General features: G+C 45.8%; 1 protein-coding gene and 1 pseudogene across 2 annotated transcripts; one reads left to right on the top strand and one right to left on the bottom strand.

Moving 5' to 3' along the window:
• The first annotated feature begins 1,494 nt into the window (after positions 1 to 1,494).
• On the top strand, positions 1,495 to 1,613 carry LOC136642505 (5S ribosomal RNA; annotated as a pseudogene).
• A 1,701-nt stretch (positions 1,614 to 3,314) lies between these two features.
• IRF1 (interferon regulatory factor 1) lies at positions 3,315 to 17,247 on the bottom strand. Of its 2 annotated transcripts, none has more exons than XM_066614435.1 (10): positions 17,208 to 17,247; positions 13,582 to 13,675; positions 13,205 to 13,304; positions 12,736 to 12,912; positions 11,384 to 11,415; positions 9,789 to 9,924; positions 8,942 to 9,067; positions 6,553 to 6,584; positions 4,763 to 4,904; positions 3,315 to 4,324 (listed from the first exon to the last, which is right to left on the bottom strand). In XM_066614435.1, the coding sequence occupies exons 2-10, from the start codon at positions 13,666 to 13,668 to the stop codon at positions 4,230 to 4,232; spliced, it is 927 nt and encodes a 308-aa protein (XP_066470532.1). In that variant the 5' UTR covers positions 13,669 to 13,675; positions 17,208 to 17,247; the 3' UTR covers positions 3,315 to 4,229. The 2 variants fall into 2 exon arrangements, with proteins under 2 accessions (XP_066470532.1, XP_066470533.1); XM_066614436.1 differs by lacking the exon at positions 17,208 to 17,247 and adding an exon at positions 15,945 to 16,147.
• Between the last annotated feature and the right edge of the window lie 1,578 nt (positions 17,248 to 18,825).

Below are 18,825 nucleotides of genomic sequence, written 5' to 3'. Positions count from 1 at the left end.
TTAACAATGATAGTCAATGGGACTTACTCCTAGTAAGTGTAGGTAGGATTGTTGAAAATCTTCCTGCTTGATGATATCACTTCCAGTCATGGCATCACTTCCGGTGGGTCCTGACAGATTCTCATTTTAAAAAGTGGAACCTGGTGCAGTGATTTGAGAATCACTGGAATAATGGATTGTGTGGCCCACCAGATTGTATAGTGAGAACTGCAGACATTTGTATTGTTTATTTTCTTGCAACACCCATTCCTAAAATCCACCATTAACAGCATGTTTTGAGATGTCATTTAATGCCACTTGATGTACAGTGGTCCATAGCCCATTGATTTGCTGTTGGACTGTATATTTTCTGAAAATATAGTATTTTGTGCATTTTCAAAAATAAAACTAAGGCTATCTTTCATTCTTCAGTGTGTCGTTGAGTAATGTTACTATTGTGAAACTGAAAGCCAAAGAGAAGGTAGAAGCTAAGTGCCTAGGAGACACACAGGGTCCTGCTCCCCAGGTTGTATAGGGATTAGGACAAAAGAAGGGAAGGGTCTTCCAACCTGTGGAAGGTAAAGTTGACCTTCAAAATGAAGGCAGAGTCCGCCTGAAGAACTACCCTATCTTCATGAAAGAGGCAGCATTCATAACCTCCTGTCTGATGTGACCCCCACTAGACAGACCATTTTCTGGGTCTGCTCCCTCACAGGCATGAGTGGGACATGGGTGAGGACCTTTAAGACTAGGTTAAGGTTCCAGGAGGGAAATCAGATTGGAGGGGAGGTCAGCAGAGCCACCCCTCACAGGAATTTATGCACTTGTGAGAGGATTGCAGTTATGGCCAAGACCTGACACTTTGAAGTCTCCTCAGGCCTGACTGGAGGAATTCCAGCAGATGGTTGACTGACCATGGATCAAAGAGCACCCCTCTGCCCTAGCATAATTGGACAAAGACCTGCCATGTTGTTGTAGACCCGGTTTGTGGAAGATCTCCTGGCCGAAAGCAAGGTGGATATAACGACACTGAAGTAACCTTGGGTGGACAGGCTCTGCCACTCTGCTTCCATCTGCAGTGAGTTGGACGATGTCTGATTGCAGGTGAAGAAAAGTCATTGCATGAGGTTTTCGCTTTGAAGCAGGCACTGTGGTGTTTGAGATGACCTCTCCATCAGGGTCTATGGACCATGGACACCTGGGCCAGCGAGGTGCTATGAAGACCAGCTCTACATTCTCTTACCATGAACAGAATGCAGAACTAAGTGAGAAACACGTCTGGGGAACCCAGGAGAGCCCCTCCCCCTTGTATTGATTTGGATAATCTGACCCTGCCTCACAAGAACGAGGATATCTTTCCAGATATTCAAGACTAAGCTATCCTGGAACAACTGGTGAATGGAGGCCCTGGACAGCAACGTGCTAAAGCCATTCAGTGATAACAGATTTTCAATACAAAACAATATAGGCAATGTCAGCAACTAGATCTGTTTTAGACCCAACACCCTTCACAGTTTTAAGAGCACTGTTACCCTGCACATGCCCAATCTCGTCTGATCTTGGAAGCTAAGGAGGGTCAGGCCTGGTTAGTACTTGGATGGGAGACCACCTCGGAATACCGGGTGCTGTAGGTTTATACCATAGTCTTTCGAGACTGAAGGTTGCCAACCAATAGCCAAGAGACTAAGGTTTGACACAGGAAGTCCTGAATTCAAATCCTGCCTCTGCCATGCTCATTGTTTAACTTTAGGCAAGCTACTGCCTCTCCACCTCACCCACACATGCCCAATATGGGGATAATATAACTTATAGAGTTGTTGAAATCAGTAGCAGAGCCAGAGGGGGGTGGAACTGTAAGTGTGCACAGCTCCTAAACCCGCCTAAGCTGCCCCTCCTCTCAGAATCTGTCTGGAGGCAAAAGTCACACAGAGAAAACTTCCACGTTGCTTTCACTCCTGGGAATGGCCCCAAGAGCGAGGGGAGGGACTGCTTACATAGCGAGTTTTGGAGCCATGTGGAACTTACAGCTTTGCCTCCGCTACTGGTTGTAATGATAACAAAAAAATAGGTGAAAGTGAAATGAGGCCTATGAAGTCCCATTGTGTTCAATGGGCTTCCTCCTAGGAGAGTTTGCATAGGTCTGCAGCCTTATTCTTCATGAACACATGAGTTTTCACTGAATAGTGGGACAAAACTGAAAAGATCAAGTAGGCATAAGACTATCGGTACTTGCAGCCTGAGCCATAGGTGCAGGATAGCAGTAGCAACAGGTTACTAGCAAAAATAGTAGCATCTGGACAGAGAAATTATGCTGTAGTCTGTTTTTAAAGACCCTAGGTATCTCTTTAGACCAGGGGTGGGCAAACCCTGGCCTGCAGGCCATTTACAGCCCTCAGGGACCCCTAGTTTGGCTGCAGGGAGCCCCCAGTCTTCAATGAGCCTCTGGCCCGTTGGAGACTGTTGGAGCCCATGCTGGGCTCTGAACAACTTATATCTCCTTGTGCTTCTGGCTTGGTCTATATGTTTTCACTGTGCAAGAGGTGGGCAGCAGTTCACAGTTCTCATGTGGTTCTACATGCCTGTATTATAGTTTTCATGTGTATTATAAATAAGCTCAGTAAAATTCATTCATTCATTCATATAAATTCTCTCTCTAATGTATTCATTTATTTAAATTTATGTAAATTTATTCAAATTTGAAATGTACATCTATTTTTTTTCCCTGGTCCCCAACACAGAGATGATGTGGCCATCCTGCCAAAATGTTTGCCCACCCCTGAACCATAGCTAGCAACAGTGATGATCATGCACGAATTTCATTGAGAAGATTCCTTGGCTAGATCAAGAACCTCTAAGAGAGACTGACCTCAATCTCTGTTCTGCTGCAAGGCATCCAGGTATTTGCATTCAAGGTGTGGATGAAACTGACATTTCAGTGTGCATGAGAATGCAAATCCCCAATGAGGGTTTCAGGCTATGTATACATTCTTGTCCATAACTGTGTCAGAATTTGAGAAATGCAGAGATCTTATAACACAAGAGCTGCAATTATTGTTACTGCTTAATTGAGAACAGAGTTTCTTATTAGGAATTGCACTTCCCCCATCTCCATACACAGGCACACTGTAATCAGTGGGGGTTTAACACCAAGTGAGCCAACCAGCTATCCCCCACTCCCAGGCAGGCAGCAAAACTAGGAAGTGTCTCACGTCCCCAGTGGGTCACCATAAATGGCTGATAAGCTACTCTTGCCATGAAGGGTCATAAGTTGTGCAGGCCAAGTCAAGACAATCCAGAATATTTTGCCCACTTGTTACGAACATAATTAAGCGAAATGAAACGAAATATATAAAATCTTTATTAAAATAACTATAACTTTTATATATACAAACATATGTACAAGGGGAAAAAAAAACTAACATTGCAACCTATTGATGTAGTCTAGGGCTTGTCCAAACCAACTGATTAACTTGTAGGTCAGTGTGTTAGTCTGTCATGTTTCTCTGCAGCTAAAGGACTAAATACTTTATTAGGAATTCTATAGACTCACAACAAAGGCTCTTGTTAATGGAGCAAGATAAATGGTAAATGGCACCATTTAGTACAGACAAGCCATAGATGTTGTGCCCTGCAAAACAGATATGACAACTATGAGAAATTTCATAATGAAACCAAAATAATATCCTATGAATACAATTCCAGAATATCTATTATACGGGAAAAGTTTGTGTCTGGTTTTCACATTTTACTGAGCTAACCCTATTTACAAACTCAGGAGCCTGAACAGAGCCTGGCAAGTGCTTCATATTGGAAGGAAGGAAGTCCTCATGGAAATATTTGGTTGAACACAGAAACACATCAGCATCCTGAGTCAACTTCTTAAGTGAACTGCTCATCTTCCAGAAGTATGCAACAATGACAAACATAAGCACTTATTCTGATGAAAATATGTGCAGAGCACATTCTGCATGTTAACAAGTAGTTTGAATACTTAACACAAGCAAATGTGTGGGCAACTTGGGGAGGGGGAACAGCAGCAGCAACTTAATCTGCCCACAATGTAGTCAAGCAACTGAAGTGCACACTGTTCAGATTTGGTTTTTCTTCATTCGGATGAAGCGTTCACAACTATGGTGACTTTTCAGTTCTAAATGCAGAGAGGATTTCTGGTGCCAACGTGCTTCAGCTTCACAGGAGACATCACACACAACCCAGTGCAAACTTAGTGGGGGAAAGGTGGAGGCGGTGGGTTACATGCCACACGAGATAGGCTGCAAATTTGCCATTCGTAGTGACTCCAGCAAAGAGAAATCCAGGCTGGTTTTTGAATCAGTTTGGACTGTGTCTGCAGAAAGAGGAGAGATCGTATGCACTCTTATTGGGGGTACAACTACCATGCAACACTCACACCATTTTTAGAAACAATGACACAATTTTTAAAAACCAGCACCACACACCCGTTTTTATGACAAACCTGTCACTAACACAACTCAGGTTATGTCTATGGGTTTTTTGATGTAGAAATATCTAATACAGGGGAGGAGGGGGCTTTCATCTAGATGGGACTAATAGCATTTGGGGGAAGGCAAGCCAGTCTGGACTGTGGTGCAGGGCGTTAAATCACCTCTCCAATTGCTAGTTAGCAAAAAACAAAGCAAAACCCAAGCACCGAAAGGCTGCTAATTGCACGTTACACAACATCTATTGTAGCCCTCAGTGAACTGGGTCGTCAATCCTGGATCTTCTTTTCTGCCTTCTGCTTCAGAAATGAAGATGCTTGTACCTGAGCAAATTGGGTCCACAGTAGCATCCTGATCTTGGAAGCAAAGGCCAAGATAGATATTCTGTGCACCAGGCTCATTGCTGAAGAATCCTTTCCCGCCGACAGTGGTTTGGTGCCAATCCGTGTTGGTGCCTAGTAGTTGCTAGAAACCAAAGTGGAAAATTTGGTAAATCTCCTGTCTAGATCCTTACCAAGTGAAGTCTAAGAGTCAAGTTCAAACACAGACACTTAAATTACTAAAAATAAAGGAGTATTTCCTCTTGTTATTAATTTAGCTTCAGTTCATTCCCTGCAGGAAAAAAACTGCAGAGCCACTCCTTGTCCTCTTGGATCTCTAATCCTCACCATCTCTTTTCTATTCTTGATGCAAGTTTCTGCTCCAAGTACATCTTCCTTGCCGGAGAAGCAGCAGTCAGGTGCTTGCCTGTTGCTCCCCAATCTACATGCTTAAGCAATGCACATGCCCAACAGCTTAGATCCACTTCTTACATTTCAGTGGTCATAGCTAAATGATATCTTAGCCTAAGCTGGGAGAAGGCATCTCCCCCTTTTGATTATTGGGGAACTGCAAATGAACATATGACACTGCTTTAGATCAGGAATCTCCAAACCCCAGCCTAGGGGCCAGATGCCGCCCAAGGCAAGCCTCTATCTGGTCTGCAGCCAGCTTCTCATCCCCTGAGAGCCTCTGGCCCAGTTGACCAAACATAAGCGGAGTTGTGCTTGTGGAGTGGGGAAATGTGGCTCTATATAAGTGTGTGCTTTATTTCTTGGACCGTGTTGGTGCTTGGAGAAATCTTGGACATTTGAGCTCACTCAATCATTCATCTAAGTTCCATCTGTAATGTATTTATTTAACTTTTATATTTAATGCAACCCTTCGGCCAAAAAGTTTAGAGACCACTGCTTTAAATGGAACATATGACTATTCCATCTAGCCCAGCACAATCTATCCTGACTGGCAGCAGCAGCATTTGAGAATTGGTCAGATTCCTTTCCTAAGATCATTTTAACTGGAGATTCTGGCACTGAACCTAGATCCTCATACAGGCAAATAATGCACTTTCCTGTTGAGGCATGGACCCTCCCTGCCCTGGCTGTTGTGGGGGCCGGACAAAAGCACAGTCTTTGGGAGGACTAATTCCAAAGGCCCCATCACAAATATAATTCTAACTGGACTGTACAGGCGTCCTCTTGTATCCATGGATCCAGTATCTGCAGATTCAGTTATCTGCATATCAGGGGGACATCTCCCCCTACCCATTAACGTTGTTTAGATGCTTATTGAGGTGTCTTTCTTTAACGGGATGCTATAAGCATGCACGTTTTAGCATATGCAGGCAGCCTGAATGCTTGAAAAGACTAGATCAAACATTAACAGAAAGCAAACTTCTTGCTTCCTGTTAGTGTTCAGTCTAGTCTTTTCAAGCATTCAGGCTGCCTGCAGCCTGTCTGCATGTGCTATAAGCTTGCATGTTTATAATGTCCTGTAAAAGAAATACTTCATCCTGGTAAGCTTCTAAACAATGTTAATGGGCACAAAGAGGCTGTTGGGAGCTGTGGAGATAAGGTTCCCCCATATCTGTGGTTTCCATATTCACAAGGGGCCCCTGGAATGGATCCCCTGAAAATAGGAAATACAAAGAAATTTTATTAAGCACAGCACATTCAAAACCATTTTGGTGGATGATATATAGGCCAGTAGGGAAATGGCCAGTAGGCCAGCAGGGATATGGACATGCATAAAGATAATCCACAAAGTTATTATTAAATGAAGCAATAAGACTTACCTCATAAAAGTTTTCGTTATCCTCATCTGTTGCTGTTGGGATGAATCCATTGGAAAAGGAAAAGGAAAAGCGTACTTTAATATAATGTCGTTTTTCTTATTTCAATTGCATGTATTTCCCACATTTCTACTCTACAGGAAATGTGAATGGTAATAATTTATAGTTGTATGACAAAAACAATACAAAAAAAAAGTAATTTATTGACCACTTATCTAAGTGCAATTTTACTAAGTTCTATAGAATTTACACTAGGTAACAAGTACATGGATAATTCCCTATATCAGAGGTTCCCAAATGCTCTGGGAAAGCTGGGAACTCTGTAAGTTGTTGCCGCAGCAGGGTGACAGTGATGATGGCACCCCCAGTTTCACATCACTGCCACTAAAAGGTTTTTTTTAACTTACTGGGGGCAGCGCTGGCCCTGCAGGGAGCCCTTCAACCCATCTGCTGGCCTCCTTGCACCTCAAAATAGCTTCCTGAAGTGATCATGCCCCACTTCTAGTTTTGCAGCAAGAACTGGAAGTGGATTACAATCACTTAGAGAGCTGTTTTGAGGTGCAGGAAGCCCCGCAGAAGGTCCAAGGGTTCTCTGCATCCTCCAAAGGGTTGGTGCTGCCCCGGTAAGTTCCTTCCTTTTTCACGGCAGTGGCACATTCCTGAAGGTGCTGCTGCAACTGCCATGACGAGCAGCATGAGAAATAAGTGGCAGATGATAGACAAGTTCAATGGGCCTTACTCTTAGGTAAGTGCATAGAGGAATGCAGCTTAAATAACATGGAAATTAGGGGAACCGTTCACATTAACTGTCTCATTGATTTTTAGTAAAGACCAACTTTCTTGGGATACTAGACTGTAGTTTTATTTTGACTTTGGTCACACATTATGCACACTTCACCTCAGAAAATATTAATTAAGCAAAAATCAGCAATGGACAAAAAAGCCATGCCTAACAACAACTTTTCTGCTGTGCACTGCAATCAGGCAGGGCCATGTGTCTGATGCAGTTCCACAGAAGGCTGAAAAAAGTGCACAAGGCGGTATTTGAGGACAGAATTCAGCTTCCTGAGAATTTCAGCTTCCTAAAAAAACAACCACAACTGCTTGATAGTGTTGTGTCCACAGTGCCCATGGACAAAGAGATCTTCATATGGCCCAACACAGCAGTTCTCAAACTTTTTACTGTCATGACTCACTGCACTGGCTATGACAGCCACGTTGCACCCCAGAATGCCTTGTGGTTTCCGGGTTGTGCCCCAGAATGCAACGCTGCAAGGCTTTCTGGAATGCAATGCAACCAATGAACTGGCTTGCATGCCAGAGCTACCTGGAATCCACAAAGCATTCTGGGATACGGCCCAGAATGTCTTGCAGCTTCCAGGATGCACTGGCCCCATAAAGCACCAAAAATCACTTGTGGGTCACAACCCACAGCTTGAGAACTGCTGGCCTAAGAAAATTCTGTTTGCGATATGCCCTTATCACCATCTAGCCCTCACCTTCCTCCCCCCTCTGGTCAGCCAAGGGAGGAAACACAGCTCTGCCATACTCTATGGCCATCCCTCTGAATTGTGACACTGCACCCACAGTTCAAGCTTCAAATGTGCAGCCTTTATGACTGCAGGTGGTACCTGAATCACCTTTGTCCTATGCACAATTACCAGGTTAAGTCACACTGAACAAAGTACAACTTACTTCTCAGTAACTGTGCATAGGCTTAGAGTACACATGTGCAGCACAATCCTATCTTGTGCTGGAACAGGCAGGCCAGGAATCCTGTGCTATATCCAGTGCAAGATTGGGGCCTGAAGTGGCTCAGCCAGAAGCAAGGGGAACCTTACCTTACCCCTGGGTAAGCCAACACAGCCCCAATGGGTATCCTTGGACTTGCGCCACCTCCAGAGGTGGCATAATTCCAGTGACAGCAGAGTGGCTTGCAGCTGCTCTGTGATGCTTGGGGAACGGGGTTGGGATCCGGCATAACAGCCAGGTCCCAGCCCCGCCTCCTGTTCCCTGCCCGCCTGCCCCTGGGACCACCCTCCACACACCCCGGAATGCCTCTCTCCCACCTTCTCCTCGCCTTCTCCCCACCCACCCCAGACCCCTGCATTGGTCGAGCTTGGCCAATGCAACCCTCCCTTCCCAAATCAGCATGCCAGCCAACCCTTGGGGAGGGGCAAACGTGCCTTACAGCATGTTTGTGACCCTCCTGGGCCAGTGCAAGGGACTTGCAGTGGCCTAAACAAATGTTGGGCTTGCGCCCTTAGATAGTTTTCCACGTTTTGAGAAATTCTAGGCTTCCCACTCTATTTAAATCCTGTCATTCAAGTTGTTTTCTGTCAAGCCAGTTACAATCAGCCACACAGCTGTAGACTGCAAATAGGATACCAACCATCAGAAGAAGAAGTGATAGGCGACACTTGAAACGAGTAAATGTCGTTTGTGCTGTCAGGCAACTGCACATCCAGTGAACATCTCCAGTCAGTCAGCGAACTGTTTGTGTCACATGCAGAGAGTGCTGCAGAGTTCCAGAGAAAAGGTGTCAGCATTATAAATACATAGGTTCTTCTCTTGGCTGCTTTAGAGTCAACTGCATTTCATCCTAAGCAAACCTCTATTTGTCGTCCCCCCCCTTTGGACTAAGATATCTAAGCCATTGGCTTCCAAACTTCCCAGCACCGCAACCCACCTTGGCCTCCATGGTAGGTTGCAAAATGCTGCAATGCCTTCTTGAGCTGACCCAGAGACCTGTCCTGTGTCCCTGGGCCAGCAACCCTCTCTATTGCTCTCCATGGGCTTCCAGATGGCTCTCAGAAGCATCGGAAAGCAACTTCCAGTGAAACTGGAAATTACGTCAGAAAACTGGAAGTCCCTTCTGGACGCTTCTGCAGGCCATTCAGAGGTCCTTGGAGGCCAACAGAGTGGGCTGCTGGTTCAGTACAACCCAGGAGAGGCCTCTGGGTTCTCCCAATAGTTCCAGAATGGCTCGGATTTTGAGCCGACCGGAAGCAAGGGGGTGGGAAAGTCCAACTCGTGACCCACCACACATCAGGTCACAACTCACCAGTGGGTCATGACAATTTGGGAAACCCGGCTGTAGGCTTCTGCTCCTGCTCATCCTGTTCTAGGTTCCTGCACTTCATGGGAAGTGACAGCAGCACCCAATAGACCTGACCAGCACACCAGGCAAATGAGTGTTCTGAAAACCACTGAAGCAGATGACTAAAACAGGTTCTCACCTAATGTGACGGAAGCATTCTCTGTCTCCATTGCCTCTTGTGAGTAGCTGGGAAGAGCATAGCCACTGTGGTCATCTGGCAGCTGAATGCTGTTCGTTGCTTCAACTGTCTCTTCTGTCTTGATTTCTTCAACCAACTGCAAAAAGATAAAAGATCTCTTGTATCAAAACATGTACTTGTGAAAGTGTGTGTGTCTATCTATTTGTAATACAGAAATATTAGTACTGAAAGCATTACCTGAACAATCTGAATTGAGTCATCAGTTCATTAACCACAGATGACTTGTGAATTTTCTACTGAATCTTAACTGGAGCTATCCCTCAGCAGTGGACTTTCTCTGCAGAAAACTTTGGCATAAACAATCTGTTCATTTGAAAGTCTGAGGGCACAACCCTAACCAAATTTCTAGCACTGGCATAGCTGTGCCAGTGGGGCATGTGCTGCATCCTGAAGTTGGGGGGCAATCATGGAGACCTCCTCAAGGTCAGGGCATGTTTGTTCTCTTGCCTTGGAGTTGCACTGCCCTTACCTCAGTGCTGGAAAATTGGTTAGAATTGCACCCTAAGATTATTTTCAGCATAATTAATTACCCATTAAGTTTGTGGAAGCTTCCAGCTGTCATCCTAGACAGCCAGAACATGGGTAGGAAAGAGGCATGAGCTCAGCTGGACACGTTTTGAAAGGTTTTTACTTCAGCCAATAACCTAGCAGATCTGGCAAGCTGTTTAGCATTTCCAAAACAAATTGATTACTGACAGCTGTAAAAACCTACCAAAAAACTAGTACTGCAGCCTTAATCTTAACTAACAGTCCACAGAATGCTATATTTATTAGGATATATTGATATTTGAATCAGTAAATAAGTTGACTAATTACTGAAAAGCAAGATAATTAGCTAAAAAGGCTACAATTCTGTAACACTTGGGAGTATGTCCCACTGAACTTACTGGGCCATACTTCTGAGTACACCTGTATAAGTGTTCCTCAGCCTTGGGGTTGGGACCTTAATGGAGTTGTGAAGCCTCAGGTGTGGGGTCACGGAAATTGACAGGAATGAAAAAGGTTGAAGACCACTGGACTAGAGCACCACCAGGTAAAGGGATGGCATCTGGTGTCCCTCTTCAGGTACCAGGAGGTTGTGTCCCAGTCCTGCTCAGATTCTTAGCAATTGTGTTAAAATAGCTTTCACTAGTGCCAGGCTTCATGGTTTTTCTGCTCTCTCTCTTATAAGGCTATTTAGTTATTGTGAATGGTGCTGGGAGGGTATTATAGGGGTAGGGAATGGGTGGCAATGGATATGGGGGAGTGGACAGATAGGGTCCTGGGAAGAGGCATGATTGACAGTGGGGTCCCCAGTCTTTTTGTTTTATTGTATGTATGTATGTATGTATGGTCATGACACAAAAAAGATTGAAGACCACTGCCCTGTTAGTCAGCTGAGAGTCTAGTACATACTGATGCACGCATGTCAATGGGGCTTACTCTCTAGTAAGCATGCACAGTATTGCAGGTAAAATGTATATCTATTACAATGCCTGTGTCTAAAGTTCCATGTGAATGTTTCACTTCATTGAACTGTGAGAGTCAATACATACCTTTCTCACATTCTTGATTTTTGGCTTCTTTTCTGTTGAGGAAAGACAAAAACGTAGACTGAGTGCAAACACATGCATTTGTGGAAGACGGGATGCAGATGATTCAGACATGACGACTCTTCTGTCGACACAGGTATGTTTTTAAGATTTGGCACAAGGCAACACCAATGGTACTTAAGCGTGAATGTGTACACCCCTTCTCTGAAAACTTTCTCATTACTTTCAGTAGACTTGAACAACCATCAGAGCAGTCATGAACAAGCACTCAGGTTAAATTACTCCTCAGGAAGGCCACCTCCATCTCCAAGTGTCCATTCATCTAGAAAAGTTTTTCCGTGCTAAAAGCAGGGCCAACTTTAGGAGCTGCAGGGCCCAATTGGAAACATTTTTTGTGGGGCTTCAGGTTCACAGCCACCGTCTGTAGAATCTTAGAGATGTAAATAAAATTGATTATAGACTTCATATCTCTATGGTAGAATCAAAATGTGCACTTAAAAATCTGCATGCAAATTAATGGACCAAATGAATCTAAGCACATTTTAATATAAAATGCATACTTTGAAACTTACAAGTAAACAAAATCTGACGATTACCTTTGAAATGTAAATAGTTGCAAAACCACTTGTTTTAGTGACTGTGAAATGATTTAGTAAAAATATTAATTTTATTTGGAAAAATTCAAAAAGTAGATTACCCTAGCACAAGGCCCCCTTAGGCACAGGGAACAATTGGCTTAAAGCTAGCTCTGGCTAAGAGGCCTCTTTTTGCCATAAGTGTATTTTTGGTGGTTTGCTGAAAAACAACTTTTAGTCCAACCACTGATTATCCAGACAAACTGGTCGCTACACCATGAGGGAAGCTATTCAAAATAACAGCCATGTGGCAAACTCCCACAATATCTGCACTATAACATTAAGGAGACAACAGCCCTCCAGGATGGCCTCCTTTTCAAAAACTTAGTTTTGCAAAATGTCATTGCTGAAGATTGGGAAGTGCACCCTTTGTAGTTTTAGAGCACTGCTCCCCAATCTTTAGCAGCCCGTGGACCACTAAGGCAAAAATTGGAATCATTGTGGACCACATGCAACCCCCGCCCCCCTGCACACAAAAAATACAATTAAATTTGTCAAAATTAGAGATTTATTAGATTTATTATTCATACAGAAGTTTTCTGGGTTGCTGCTTTCGTCGCCGGCTGCGGGTGGTCCGTTCTCCACCCTCTTTGGTGGCCTGGGGGGGAGCACTGGCTTGGCAAGACGCTGGAAGTGATCGAAGGCGCCCTTTTGTTTTTTTCCGAGACCTTGCGGACCACTTCTTACGCTTTCGCGAACCAAAGTGTTTTAGAGGAGTACCTTTTTTCTGTGACTTGGCTGAAGCTGGCAGCATCCTGTAGACCCGGACAGCAGTGGAGCCTTTGCTTACGCTCTTGTCCTTCACCTCTTCAATATCAGGCAATGAATTCATAGCACAGCGGAAATTTGCTTTCCAAGTTTTAGGGTCGGGCTCTACTTCACCCTTTTTATATCTCCCTGCAAAATGAAAAGCCATGTGAATCTGGGCAGAACAGCAAGAGACCGGAAGGTTGGCATGCATGCTTTGTTGACTGGTGATTAATGGTCACAGTGAAAAAGACAAATATTCAGGTGATCTAGAACAAAGGGGGAGGCACAAAGAAATTTCTCCCACTTCTCCCATGTAAACATACCAGTTCCTCACAGACATAATTCTATTATCTATTCTATTCTTATCTATTAATTTCTGGCTACATGGAAAGCAGCTGGGGGGGACAACGACTGTTGTGACACTGAAACCAACACTTACCGGTGTGAATGGCCCAGTTTCTGAAAAGACAGGCATCCTTTTCTAGCTCCCATCCATGCTTAGCTGCATGCTTCCATGGGATCTGGAACAGTTTTTCTTCCTGCAATTCAACAATAAAGTTCTGAGTAGGAATCATTCAGATGCATATGAAAAGTAGTCAACAACAACTCAAGGAACCGAAGGAACATTGAATGAAACAACTATTTGCATGGTGCTGCTATATGTAGTTGAGACTTGTATCCTACAGTGTCTCTTCCACTATGGTATCAATAAATATAATATTATATTATAACCCTGTCTGTTATCCGAGTCTGATCTTACACTTTTCAACTTTTTAAAAAATGTATAGAGGAGAAACAGGGAAAAAAATTGCATACCTTATTGATCCAGATAAGTCCAGGAATTTTATTGGAATCAATTTCCTTTTCCAGCCAAGGCCGCATACGCATTCTTGTTTGTGGCATTCTGGCTCTGAAAAGAGAATGATTAGAGTTTGTAAGTATAAGACTAACAGCACAATGGGTTCAGTGGGACTCACTCCCAGGTAAGAGTGTCTAGGATTGCAGCCTAAATAGTCTGTTTGCTGAGAACAGTGCTGGACTAGGTGCCAACTGTACAGTTGAAATTTTACTGTAGTCAATAGTAACGCAGTTACCGCAGCATAATCTTGACGCATGCTGGACACAGTGGTGGGGGGGGAGGCAAGATGTATTTGGGAATTGGAGAAGGTGAATAAGGGAACCACCACATGACGACGCAAAATCGCCTGCAACCTGAGCATGTCTGTCCCCTCAGTACCCCACCTGAAAAATGGATACAATCGTTACCTACTTCATCACGTTGTTATGGGGAGAAAAAGCATAAAATATGGTGAAGTATTCTGCACTAACAACCCAATCCTAATCATGGTTTCGGGATGCAAATCCCATACTTTGCAAGAAGGTCCATGAGTTACAATTGGGGTAATGCGAATGGAAATTCACTGGGCAAATGATGGGCTATTACATATTTTCCAGCATAGACATACAGTAATCACATAGGCAAAGGCTGGACTTATCTGGATCAATAAGGTATGCAATTTTTTTCCCTGTTTCTCCTCTATACATTTTTTAAAAAGTTGAAAAGTGTAAGATCAGACTCGGAAATGGAGACTGCTCTCCATTTCAAACATTACAGCATACAGCACGCAGTCTCTACATTGATGGCAGGGAAAACACACTGCATTATGGTGGACAAACACTTCCCTTCAAGAAATGATTTTTTAGGGAAACGGTAATATGGGAAACAGCAGTTCCTACTTTGTAATGCATGCAACCCTGAAATAATGTGGCATGCTTAAATCCCAATGAAATCAATGGGATGCCAGCAGCTAACTATCCACATACTCTGTTCCTAGGTCTCTGACATAAGTTTCTCTGGAATGAATAGGACTTACTTTCAAGAGACAGTAGCTAAACTAAAGCTGTAGGTTTACATCCAGGGGAATTTACAGTGGCACACAGAAAAGGGGCTCACTGGTTTCACAGTGGGCAAGAGAATGAATTGTGTGCAAGACCCACCATTACAAACTGCTCATTGTATGTGAGGAGTGTTTGTACAGCAGCATGGGAAGTAAGGGGCAGTGCTGCCACAAGTAAACCAAAGCCCCTCTGATTCTTGCTTGAACTTCTGTCGATTGGGGCCTGACTGCTGAACATTGCCTGTTGGCACCAAAATGATTCGGAAATAATATGAAGTTACTAATAAGAATCCAGCTTCTGCTATTTTACCCTCTTGACAAGTCCATCCTGGAAGAGATGGTCCCTGTCCAAGAATGTTTGCTGTTTCCCCGCAGACCTTTTAATTCAGTAGACTGGGTAACAGGAAGAAGCCTCTGTTTTCAGTCCAGAAGTGGCAATTAGGAATTGGGACACATCCCTCCAAAGTTCAGATAAAGGGTAATAATGCCCTAAGTTGCTCTTCCATTCACACAAAGGGGGGTGATTTTTGCTAATCCCTGTCCCTACTGCAGCCCTCCTCCCCCCAAATCAGATACCATCCTGCTCCAGAAGGATCCTCAAACCCATTTGCGAGGTGCAAGGGGTGAAAGAGGAAGGAGAGAATTGGTGAAAATCATTCCACTCAGAAGACAGAAGTGTCTTCTGTTAATGAAAAAACAACTTGCGATACAATCCTGCAACCCAAATGTTCCCTCTGTTTCAAAGAACTTTTGTACAACATATATTGTTCTTCAGAGTAAAGTTTTGCCATAACCAGCTTTCACATCCTGACTGCATAATATATGAAAAACATTAATTTCCTGCGCTACGTACATTACACAAGGTGATATAAGGACAGACCAAAATTCTGCATCTGCAAAGGGGCCAAAGATAGGCTCTTTTTTTTTTGCATTTGTTTCATTCACCATTCATTTGTAGGATTAAAGAGAGAGCATCAACACTAAAGCCACAAGTCCTATGCAACCATCCTTGGGAGTGACCCCACTGCATGGGCTTCTCAGTAAACAGGCAGAGAACAAAGCTACACCTTTCCCTTTTTGACATTTGCCATATGAGTGGCCCCTCCCTCATGTTAAACTAGATTACAGATAATTAGAGAAGGGTTTCCAAAAGACAGAGATCAGGTTCATTTCAACAAAGCCCCAACGTGTGCAAGATGGCACTGCTGCCTCCCTTCTGGTCTAGCATTGAAGAGATTATGGTCTAGCATCGAAGAGATTATAGCTAGACCCCATTATTACCAGTGTCCCCAAAGCAGCACCCCATTCTTTTTCCGGCTGATCTTCTGGACACCAACCAAGGGTGCCCAAACTAAAGAGTTTTTGAAACTAGAGTCTCATTTCTAACCTTCACCTTCATCTGCTCTCTCTCTCTCTGTCTCTCTCTATCTCTCTCCAAGTTTTACTTCCTGGTCGAACACCAAAATAAACAACACCCATTGTTGTCAGCCACAGGAGCAGAGTCCCCTTTGCCAAGCTGCAGCGCCTGAAAAACTTGAATACTCCAGTACTCGAGTCCTTGAATACTCTGGGAACTTTGGGGTCTGTTTGCCCATCAGCAAAAATTAATGCCCTAAAAACCGAAAGGACAGAAGCGCCCCCTCTCCTCTAGAGAGCCAATAATGGTAAATCATAACAACAGTCACAATAATCCCAGAGGACGGGGGGGGGATCGCACCCCCGCTGAGTGATCCCCTTGCCTCCAGGAGGGGTGGGGGTCGGATTGTCCATTCATCCGAGCCCCGCACGGTCCTGGGACACCCCGATCGCAATCGCGCCTGGCCCGCCCGCACAGCACCGCTCTGCATTGAGACAATGTATCGGTGAAGCCACTGGATACATTTCGGAAGCCGAGCTCGGCCAACGAGACATCTGCCGGTCGACACACATTGTGGCTTTGGCTGCTGCAGCCCCGCCAGCCAGAGAGCCTCTTTCCTTGACAGCCTGCAGCGGAGGAGGCTATGGCAGCCCGCGACCCACCTCTGAAGGCAGCGTGCGGGCCGCCTCGCAGGGGCGGCAGCAGAAGTGACGAGGAAACTTCCCGCTTGCAGCGCTCGCTGCCTACAGCCTGAGGCTCCCAGTGACAGGACCTCAGGCTTGGAAGTCCACCAGCCAGACTCCAACCTCCGCCCGAGAAGCAATCGAGGCCACAATCCTATCCACACTTTTCCTGGGAGCAAGCTCCATTGACTCTAATGGGACTTACTTCTGAGTAGACATGCATAGGACTCTCTCTCTCTCTGGCTGTTACCCTATGTGCATGCACCTTGGAGTAAGCCCCACTGACAGTAAAGGGACTTGCTTCTGAGTAGACATGCAAAGGATCGGGCTCTCTCTCTCTCTCGCACACGCACAATCACACACAGAGACTGTTCGGCACCAATGGACACTGCAACCCTTTGCAAAGTTCCACGGTGCCTGCTGGGGCTCACTCCTCAGTAAGTGCTGCGAGGGTCAAGACCCTTAACCTGAAGCTGCACGCAGCGGGGCGCAAGCACGACCCACCTTCCTGTGACGGCCCTGGAGTCACACCGCTGCCTGCCTGCCTGCCTGCCTGCCTGCCAGCCAAGCCGAAGACGTCTCGTGTAGCCCGCGGATCCTTCCCCACCGAGAGAATCGCCGCTTCTGCGCCGCGGGCACCCAGCGCTCGCAGTATATTCTGCGGGTCCCTGGGATTCCCCTAGCGAGCGCCGCAGGCATCGCCGCCGCGTCCAATCAGCGCTCGAGAGGCAGCGCGCGCCGTGCATTGGATGCCCGCGGAGCCTGATTTCGGGGAAATCACTCAGTTGTAGCACCAGCGGCTGCGGGGGAAGTCCGACTTCTCGGGCCCCGCCCCTTTCTCAGGCTCCGGGTTGTCCTCCTCTGCCGCAGCCCTGGGAGGGCGGGAGCCTGGCTTGGCACACGTGCAGTGCTTAGAACTGGGAAGGCTCAGACGACCCTGGACATGCTCCAGGCTGCCCCACGGCTCCGGGGATGATCTGCTTCGCAAACTCTGGTTCTAGTACTCTAGAACAGGCAGTGCGTTGCAAACTCTAGTCGCTCAGGTGCCTTAGGATGCTTCAGCAGTCCCAGGGGAGTTGGGTTTCCATGGGTCCATCAGGTGGCACTGCTCAGTGGTGTAGCTAGAGGGGGGCAAAACTCAGGCACTGCAGCACACTGTGTAAGTGCCCCCCCAGTCCCCCCACTCTCCATCAGAGCCATTCCAGGCAGTGACGGCAACATACAGGTTCCAGGAGCACCTGCACGTTGCCATCGCTGCCCAGAATGGCTCCGGCAGTGAGTGGGAGTGGCCACTTACACGGTGCGTTGAGGAATGTGCAGCACTTCCTGTTTTGCCACACACACACACACACACACACACACACCCGTCTAGCTACGCTACTGGCACTGCTGTCGCATTTCAAGGCCCTAGACTATGTGCAAGGAACAACTGCGCATAGGGAGCTGCCTCATTCGGAACAATCGGTTGCTGATGGGGAGGGCAAGGCAATGCTGCTGGCTGCAAGTTTGAGAGGCTTCTGGGGTTCACCAGCTGAGTCCCATGGAGTCTGTATGCTGCAGCCATTCCCTGACATAGCCAAATTCTGATGCCATTCCTAGAGAGCGGCTTAGTCGGTTGATGTCCTGAAGTCACCAACCGAGCCCAGTCCCACCCTAAAGGCCTTGATGAGCATCTATGGTGAGCCCTGCTGCCAAGGGCCTGGGTGCCCTGTGCTGATGCTAACCCTGCTCCAGACCGGGGATTTTCCCCATCCGAAACTGAACCCTCTGCACTCAAAGCAGCAGTTCCACCACTGAGCTATGGCCCCTTCCCTTGTGAACATCCTGGTCATGGATTCCAGCTGAGTAGTGACATGGTAAGAATCCACACAATTGGTCCTGCCCAATGTGACTTTTAAACTTTACAGCAGTATTATTGGTTGACCACAGGGTAAAGCAGTTCCTACGCTCTGCAGGGCTGTCAAAAGGGCATCTGTGGCACACTTATTTCTGCATTAAATTTGAAACTCTTGTCACGTTGGCATCCCAAGAGACTTATTTTTTTAGTGTGTAAGGGTACAAACAACTTGACTACAGTCGTGTCTGCATGAGTCACTCTTTTGGGAATGCCTACTGATTGAAA

This window comes from Tiliqua scincoides, chromosome 2, assembly GCF_035046505.1.
Source record: "Tiliqua scincoides isolate rTilSci1 chromosome 2, rTilSci1.hap2, whole genome shotgun sequence".
Taxonomy (NCBI): domain Eukaryota; kingdom Metazoa; phylum Chordata; class Lepidosauria; order Squamata; family Scincidae; genus Tiliqua; species Tiliqua scincoides.
This window is presented reverse-complemented; position numbering and strand designations above follow the sequence as displayed.

Bases quoted from the DNA above. Each gene is read 5' to 3' on its own strand.
- IRF1 (XM_066614435.1), bottom strand. From the start codon at position 13,668: ATGCCACAAACAAGAATGCGTATGCGGCCTTGGCTGGAAAAGGAAATT. The intron at 9,068-9,788 runs GTGAGAACCTGT...GGAACTCTGCAG, and splicing joins GAATGCTTCCGTCACATTAG to CACTCTCTGCATGTGACACA. The intron at 6,585-8,941 runs GTTGGTATCCTA...TCATCCCAACAG, and splicing joins TATCACTTCTTCTTCTGATG to CAACAGATGAGGATAACGAA.